At 35.0% G+C, this 9,373-nt stretch overlaps 1 protein-coding gene across 1 annotated transcript; it reads right to left on the bottom strand.

The window, feature by feature from the left end:
* Positions 1–642: 642 nt before the first annotated feature.
* LOC137392232 (protein disulfide-isomerase A3-like) lies at positions 643–6,760 on the bottom strand. The gene is made up of 11 exons (XM_068078892.1): positions 6,547–6,760; positions 4,632–4,719; positions 4,298–4,415; positions 3,992–4,099; positions 3,144–3,270; positions 2,755–2,994; positions 2,424–2,600; positions 1,662–1,764; positions 1,424–1,552; positions 1,100–1,237; positions 643–962 (listed from the first exon to the last, which is right to left on the bottom strand). The coding sequence occupies exons 1-11, from the start codon at positions 6,675–6,677 to the stop codon at positions 858–860; spliced, it is 1,464 nt and encodes a 487-aa protein (XP_067934993.1). The 5' UTR covers positions 6,678–6,760; the 3' UTR covers positions 643–857.
* Positions 6,761–9,373: the final 2,613 nt, after the last annotated feature.

Consider the following 9,373-nt stretch of genomic DNA (forward strand, 5'->3'; position numbering starts at 1 on the left):
CATGGCTAGACATCCTGAAAATGTTAAATTGTAGGATTCATTCGAGTAAAATCATTTCAGACCAATATTTGAATCGAGTGAAATACTTTAACAAAATACAGGCTATTTGTACCAATAAATCCAATCCTTGTTATCTACATGTAGGTTGATAGGATGAGCTAACTTCCAAGTACAGAATGAGCGTAGGTCTTTTGGTTATTCTAAGTTGTGAAACATGTGTTATTTGGTAGGAGAGAACTGACAAATGTTCAACAGGTTCATTGTTTTGAAATTTCTGAAAAGTTGATAAACAACTCCAACCCATATATTTCAATATTTGTTTTTGCTTTTCTTATTAAAATGCAATTTACCACTTTTTTTCGTTTTTCCGCAGTATTTACCAGTAAATACCAATTTTTTCACAACCATTTGGGATAAATTCAATAATTCTCTAAAAAAAAACAATCGTGTACAACAAACATGGTTTGATTTTTAATTCAAGTTGGTAATGTGTGAGAATAAGGTCGTCACAAAAATTTGTTTTATAATTTGGAAGATAGTTTGCTTAAAGGGAAGGAAAACTATCAAAATGAACCTAAAAACCTAATGACAACCAACATGTAATGAGCGCATAAATACAAGACATACAAAATGACAGAAGACTTCAAGGGTTGGGTAATATTTTATTGAAATTGCTAAACGCTGGAATGAGTCATCAGCATAATTATGTTCTTCAATCAACGCTACTAATGCTTCTCTATGTAAAACAGTCTATATAATACTAGGTAGTAAGCCGAAGAAATTAGTGTCACATGATTTTGAGAAGAGAAACGACTGTGGAAGCTTAATCAGTATTATACACACAATGTACATTAACACTAGAGATCGGTTTTTCTCTCTTTGCCCTTCCTGTCAAATCCCTTGAGCTCGTCTGTTGCTTGTGCAGCCAAATATTTCACGAAGTCGGCAACTTCTCGTCCAGACTGCAAAAAACATGCAGTAGTTATGCTACCTAAATACTACCATTAGGAGAAGAAAATTCCAACTAATTTGTCTTCCCATGATTTCCAATGATTGGAATTACGGACAGATTTCGGTCAGTGATACTTCCTAGTCTTACCTCATATTTCTTAGGTGAAGACTTCTTGCCTTTGGGAGCAAAGTATATGGTTGGGAATCCTCGGACTTCATATCCAGACGGTACATCATTGGCTGTGGCATCCATTTTAGCTATCGTGATACCATCTTCATCAGCAAACTAAAAAACAAAATGCACCTTGTATGGTTGATGCTGAGAAGGAACTCAATGCAAGCCATAACTAAAGCACCGAGTTGTTAATGTTTTACATGGGTAATTATATACAACATGGCTTGCCTTTTACAGAAATCAAATACCACATTAACAGGTCAAAAATTACATACGAGAACTCGCTTGGCAATTTACCTTCTCAGCCAGTTCTTTATATTTAGGTTCCAAACTCTTGCAATGTCCACACCATGGGGCATAGAACTCAATCAGAACATCTCTTTCTGGGTCATTGACGATCTCATCAAAATTCTTAGCTACGACTACCTGTAAAAAATGTAACAACCATCAACACATGATCAAGGCAGTACCAAGCTACTTGCAATTACTAATATTCACACAGGAAAACACTACGTAATCAAGGTTATTTGCATACTTTGACTGCGTTACCGCTGTTGTCAGGTACATCTTCAGACTTAAGATATTCCTCCAGCTTACCATCAAGAAAGTCATTGAGAAACTTCTCAAAGTTATCCATACTGTAATGTTAACAAATCAATCTGGTTAACAAACTATGTCCTCACGAGTAAAACCTCTTCACAATGATATATTAAAAGAAACAATGCATGTCATACAAGCTACGCTTTAATCGTTAAATGCTAAGCTAACAATTCATTTGACAGTTTTCAGCTGAGTATTGAAGTTGCATGATATACTATATTCAACAACTACTTTATTTGATAACTAAACAATGTGATAGTTTTGCCACGATGATAACAAACTGATTTGATAATACAGTCAAACATGGATAACTCGAACTTCTTTAGAAAAGTCATTGACAAAATTATTTTGCCGATGGTGGTAATAACAACGCTTATGAATTACGAAAAGATGAGGTTTACCTCTATGGCTTTGAATAAAGTGATTTTCTAAAGCGATAACAACCGTTTCGGTAGCCGTTGGGCAAAAAACAGTTCGAATTAACAGTGTTGAGTTCGAGTTATCTATAGCAATTTATCATTACGTGGGAACGGACCAAAGAAACCGTTCGAATTAACCATGTGTTCGAGCTATCTGTGGACGAGTTATCCATGTTTGACTGTATTCTTTTATGTAATCAAGAGGTTTGCAGGCCATGTCTATAATATGTGAAATGTCTAAAACATGTACATATGACGGAGCAGATAGTGGCACTTACCTGAACTCGTCAGACATGATAAACTTCTTATTTTTAGCATCTCTTACAGCGACGACAGGAGACCCGCTGTAGGACAGACCGTACTCGTCCAATTCTCCACGGAAATCCTCAGCATTGGATACGGCAAAATTCAGTTTCTTTCCATCGTCAACAAGCTTTTTGCCAACCTTCATGACCCTAAAGTGACATATTGACTTTATAAGAATTTTTTGTGAATTTTTGAAAAGCAATAGTTACTTGTTACAAATAATGACATCATACATATTTAACGTTTCAAGTTGCAGATGTATAGTTAACCATGTGAAAGATTGCAAGAGAATATAACAGTTACCTGTTTCTCCAATAGTTAGTGCCTTTGGCATTCTTGACATAGTCCACATCATAATAGACAACAACCAATGGCTTTGCTGTAAACTCTCCTGAATTACCAGTAGTTCTGTGTCCACAGAAACCAAAGGCATTCTTTGTGACAAATGATTTGATACTCTGTACATCAGCGGCTCCATCGTATTCCACAGTTTTGTCTTCAAACTTGTTGTGCATTACAGTTGGGTAGAAAAGGACTATTTTGCTACAATTACCAAAAAATTGTCAGCCAAAATTGCACCAAAAGCCTCTGTAGGTTATAGACAACAAAAAACTAGCTACTAAAGTGATGCTCTACAAAAGGTGTATCTCTGTAAGCAACTCGACCTATGCTAGATAAGACTACACACTCACTTTTCTGATCCGTATTTCTTTGTAACATCAGCATTGGTCGAATGTCCAAATCTGTACTTTTCTGCCATAGCATCCGCTGCTTTCTTGAAACTCTTTGCTAAACTCGAATCGTCATCATCAAAGAATCCTGAGAAAGAGTAGCGACTAAAAACTCTGCGTATTAAAACGTTGAATAACTATTAGTTCATACAGAAAAATTCCATTTTCTAAAGTTTTTAAATAAAGTATTAGCAAGAATCAAATAGAAAAGACTTTTCAGTGAGAAAGTATCATCTATAATGGATGTCGCATTGAAGTGGCACCCCACTACTTAACATCTGATCTTTCAAATGTTCAATAGTTAGTTTTACCATGAGTGAAATGGAAGAAGGAGACCACAGCTTTGACAGTAGTTTAAATGGGTAAAAAAGTGAGCCATTAGCCAGCAAGGCTCTTAGATTAACATGTATATTTGTGAACACCCATCGCTTGACTAGCTCGTCCATTTATTAAAGGTTTCATAAGGTTAATCATATGAACTGTTTTGCAGCAAAATCTCATTGCAACATGTTTCTTACCATTAGAAAAATGAATTGGCAAGTCAATCTAGACTGCTGTTTTAAGTAAAGCAACAAGATGACCCAACTATTTCAATTATAATCTATATTTGCTTTTACTCAAAAGGGCACACAACAGATAAATAGAATGAAGAATTGACACTGCTTATGCCATATCTCACTTTTTTGGCCTGAACTGGTACACTTCACTGCGCTACGAAAAAGGTAGTTGTATAACTATGTGGCAGACTTCAAACTACCTACTCAACGAACTATCAAAAAATCTAAATGTTCAACAAGTAGCAGACATACCAACAAAGGCAGCTTCGGGAAATTTGAAGAACTTTTCTGCGACCTCAAGGCTCGCGAGATCTTTAGAGGTAGGTCCAGACTTTGTCTTCATGTATTTTACAATACCATCTACAAAATCACACAAACCCATCAACATACAAACTCAACGATGAAAAAAAATAATGAAGTTGACTGACTATGGCAATGAAATTATGGTAAAATATACCAAAATCATAATTTGATGCAAATGTCACCGCTATAAAAAAACTACTAATTCCATAAGCTTCATCCAAAATTTACAACAATCCAGCTCATATATGCACTTACCAGCCTCTCTTGGCCCATTGTAATCTTCTGCTAATTCACCAGACCTAAATATTTTCAAGGTGGGATACCCGGAGACACCATACTTTCCACAAACGTCTGTATTAGCGGTGCAGTCCACCTAAAATACAAATTCAACATGATTATTAATAACAATTCAAAAACCTTCACTATGACGACTAAAAACTAAAGGCAGCAAATTTTAGAACTGGTTAAGACTGAAGGATTAAGAGTGACTAGGAGAGCTGAAACTAAACTAAAAATTTGCATAACCCATGAACTACCAACATTCGATTTGTATATACTGATAATTTTGAAACAAAGTACTCGTACTTGCCTTCGCTAGTGGAACTGGTGGATCTGCAGCGAGAAGACTTGTTGCAGCTTTTTCATATTCGGGTGCTAACTTCTTACAATGACCACACCTAAAGTTTGATTTAGATATTATATAGTTATGAAGACAATGTCATGTGACCGCTATAGCTCATCTTCCGTTATTTTTAATATATTTGATGTCACAAACTGTTGAATACTAAATGCTAGATAAATTGACTAATATATATCTTTTGAGAGTGTATAGGGTCTAATACATCCATCTGCCACTGGTGTAACTGTCAAGTACCGAACAATTGTTAAAAAATCCTTTATCAATAAATAAACTTGGTGAGTTACAAAATAACATGTAAAATTTATTCTTAATTGCATTTTTATCTGACTATGACAACATTAGTTTTAGTGAACACATTCAAAACTTGAAATATTTAGGATGGTTAATCTGGTATGATATAAATAAAACAATTTATTTTCATTATAATGAGGCTGAATGAATTTGGGTTGAAAAATTTGAGATTTTTTAGGAGTTTTTACTGAACTATTTGTGAATGAGATTTTAAAAAGTTTGTTACCACTATAACAGACTAGGTTAGTTCAAAAGTGATCCATAATGACTTTACTGCTATTACCTATGGACTGGTATCAGCTAGTATGGGTTTGCATATAAATTCAAACCGACATTAAGATCAATTTTCTGCTTGTGCATAAATGCAATATTTGCACTCGGTATCTTAAATGTTATCTTAAAAATAGCTTAACGACAATGAAATGAGTGTTAAATTAGAATAAAAATTGACATTTAAAAATGAACACCAAGCATGTTGTTTTGGCTAGTTGTGTCCTACAGTGGATAGAAGGTCCAATTCCCAAAATTTCCTTTTGGTGAGCAATTTAGGCTGCAAACGTGAAGGATAAGATCTGTGGCATATATGCACTCTTTTAAATTTAACCTTCACCAATGTTGTTATAGATTAATCTTAAACAAAGCTAAATTTTGACTTATATCAATACCTGGAGAGCCGGAAATTAATGCTTACATATCAGCAGCCATTTTAGCACAATATTCGTAAAACAATTTTCTCATAAAATACGTTTCGAAGTAAAATTGTAGTGAACTTCATGTTTGAGTATTAATAAATAGCAGCAAACAGCTCTGAAATAAAGAGATGGACATACAATAAAGTCATGAAAACTTTAGATCATATATGTTACATGATACCAGTTTCTTTTCTTTCAAACACAAGCTTTAACCTCTTCAATAAAGCAATCAAACATGCTTATTGGCTCTCATTAGCAGGTATTAATACTGGTTTTTCGCTACAAAATCTCATAGTCGGAAGTTCGGAACTGAAAAGATGACAGCAAATCAGCAATAACAGGCGGGTCATTCATTTTTGTGTAGCAAACATGAGATTAAATAGCAAATCAATTATTTGTGTTTGGTTGTAGTCCTACCGTACTAATCTCTGTAGTTACAATGACAATTTAGTAAATTGTATCCTATGAATTCACCATTGAGAGTGAACAGGTATTAGTAACATATGGCCGGTCTTTCTTTATGCATAGCGATCCAATAAAAAGTAAAATACTCCAGTTTCTATTGTTGAAATTGAAAAAAATGGGACTGTTGATGACGTTTAACCTAAAAAATAGACAGCTGTTAACAAAGATACAAATGGCCTTCATTAAATGCTTTATTAAATCTGAAAAAACAACAGTCAAAGAGTAACGCCTAAACCTGAATGAAGTAAAGTACCTACTAATGGAGCGCATTGTTGACAGTTCATCATATCTAATAGTCTTGTGCAGAAATATAATACAACATTAATCAAACTAAACATACCACCAAAAAACCGATCACTACTAGAAGTTATGGAATAGAAAAACCTATTTAAATAGAAAAAGCACTGCTCACTCACCAAGGTGCAAAAAACTCAACCAGCGCTATTTCTTTGTCTGCTAGTTGTGAGGCGAAGTCACTGTCAGATAGTTCTAAAACATCGCTCGCAAAGGCCACTGCAAATAAAGACAAAGCTATCAAAAACCTCATCGTAAAAAAGTTGTCTAGTAATGAATGAAAGACCGCTCAGTTTCTTCTTTTACGTTCCAATATCTCGCGGTGGATCAGCGAGACAGCGTAGCACCGGTGTGTCGAGATTTGATTGGACACAAAATCATTCGTCAAGCATTGTAGCAATTCCATATACAAATATTTCTATAGTATAGCCTGAGAGCTTTTGTTTACATCATTGCACGTCTTGTGAAATTCCTAGCATAAGACACTACAGCGAGAGCAAGGTCGTTATGATGCCAAAAACAGCGTGAGATTTAGTATGGCGCCTTACAGTGCCTCGCGTTGCGCGTTCACAACTCGAGTTGTACAACTCGAGTTGCCGTGTTGTCCAACTCGAGTTGCCGAATTGTACAACTCGGCCTGGGTTTATGACCTCGAGTTGTGTTACCTATACGCAAAACTAACACGGGTTCGTAAAGAAAGCAAAGTGAGTAATTGGGGTGTCTCATTTACAGAAATTTAATATTAATAATAATAATGATTTAAATATGTATACATATTTAAATTATATATTGGCATTATTATATTATTAAAAAGCAAACTAAAAACAATCTATATGAGAACCGAGCAGCGAATTTTTTTTCCCAAACAGGTTTACATACGGCAGTAAAATTTTGGCTCATGATTGGCTTTAGTAATTGAGTTTTAGTAATCAAAACCTACATCATTACATTGAAAGTCAATAGTTATAATTAGAGAGGAACACAAAATTCCAAAATTTTATTCAAAATGGCTTTAATTAATGAGTTTTAAGTGAGCGCCTCTTACGTTTAAACATCACTTTTTGAATGATAACATCAGTTTTGTTACGTTATTTAGAATTTTGTGTTCCTTTCTAATTATAACTATTGATTTCTAATGTAATGATGTAAGTTTTGGTTACTAAAACTCAATTACTAACGCCAATCATGAGCCAAAATTTTACTGCCGTATGTAAACCTGTTTGGGAAAAAGAAATTCGCAGCCAGCCGGGCAACTTCTTTTTCATTTGAAAAAAGGGTCATCTCTCTAGAATCTGACAATAAACTGAATGAACACCGAAAATGAACATAGAAATTATCTCAACGGCGTTTAATGATGCACCAAAATAAATTCCGTATATAGAAAATATTGCTAGAGAAAATAAAATGATGAGATGTTCTCAAGCCGAGTTGTTGAACTCGAGTTGCTGTTGAAAGAACTCGGCTTGGGTTTTGGTGAACTCGAGTTGTGCAACTCGAGTTGTACAACTCGAGTTATATTTACAAACTCGAGTTGTACAACTCGAGTTGTGCAACTCGAGTTGTACAACTCGAGTTGCAAACTCGGCACAGTATAATTCTAATAATTCGCTATTAGTTCTAGTTTTACAGTACACACATAATTTAATTTCTATTAGCTAACGGGTGTCTATTGATATACCATTGGTAATATAACCAGATCTACGGTTATGCTACCGTAATACCAATATATTGCACCTTACTTTTGAAAAGTCGTGTTGCGCGTTCACAACTCGAGTTGTGCAACTCGAGTTGATCAACTCGAGTTGTGAACGCGCAACGCGAGGCACTGTAAGGCGCCATAGATTTAGAGCATTCTCCTATGGCGCCTTACAGTGCCTCGCGTTGCGCGTTCACAACTCGAGTTGTACAACTCGAGTTGCCGTGTTGTCCAACTCGAGTTGCCGAATTGTACAACTCGGCCTGGGTTTATGACCTCGAGTTGTGTTACCTATACGCAAAACTAACCAGGGTTCGTAAAGAAAGCAAAGTGAGTAATTGGGGTGTCTCATTTACAGAAATTTAATAATAATAATTCAAATATGTATACATATTCATTTCTATAAATTTAAAGAGACAAAAACAATTGTAGAATGTAAAAAGCAAACTAAAAACAATCTATATGAGAACCGAGCAGCAAAATTTTTTTTCCCAAACAGGTTTACATACGGCAGTAAAATTTTGGCTCATGATTGGCTTTAGTAATTGAGTTTTAGTAATCAAAACCTACATCATTACATTGAAAGTCAATAGTTATAATTAGAGAGGAACACAAAATTCCAAAATTTTATTCAAAATGGCTTTGATTAATGAGTTTTAAGTAAGCGCCTCTTACGTTTAAACATCACTTTTTGAATGATAACATCAGTTTTGCTACGTTATTTAGAATTTTGTGTTCCTTTCTAATTATAACTATTGATTTCTAATGTAATGATGTAAGTTTTGGTTACTAAAACTCAATTACTAACGCCAATCATGAGCCAAAATTTTACTGCCGTATGTAAACCTGTTTGGGAAAAAGAAATTCGCAGCCAGCCGGGCAACTTCTTTTTCATTTGAAAAAAGAGTCATCTCTCTAGAATCTGACAAGAAACTGAATGAACACCGAAAATGAACATAGAAATTATTTCAACGGCGTTTAATGATGCACCAAAATAAATTCCGTATATAGAAAATATTGCTAGAGAAAATAAAATGATGAGATGTTGAACTCGAGTTGCTGTTGAAAGAACTCGGCTTGGGTTTTGATGAACTCGAGTTGTGCAACTCGAGTTGTACAACTCGAGTTATATTTACAAACTCGAGTTGTACAGCTTATGGCGCCTTACAGTGCCTCGCGTTGCGCGTTCACAACTCGAGTTGTACAACTCGAGTTGCCGTGTTGTCCAACTCGAGTTGCCGAATTGTACAACT

This window comes from Watersipora subatra, chromosome 3 (genome assembly GCF_963576615.1).
Source record: "Watersipora subatra chromosome 3, tzWatSuba1.1, whole genome shotgun sequence".
In the NCBI taxonomy this organism is placed as follows: Eukaryota; Metazoa; Bryozoa; class Gymnolaemata; order Cheilostomatida; family Watersiporidae; genus Watersipora; species Watersipora subatra.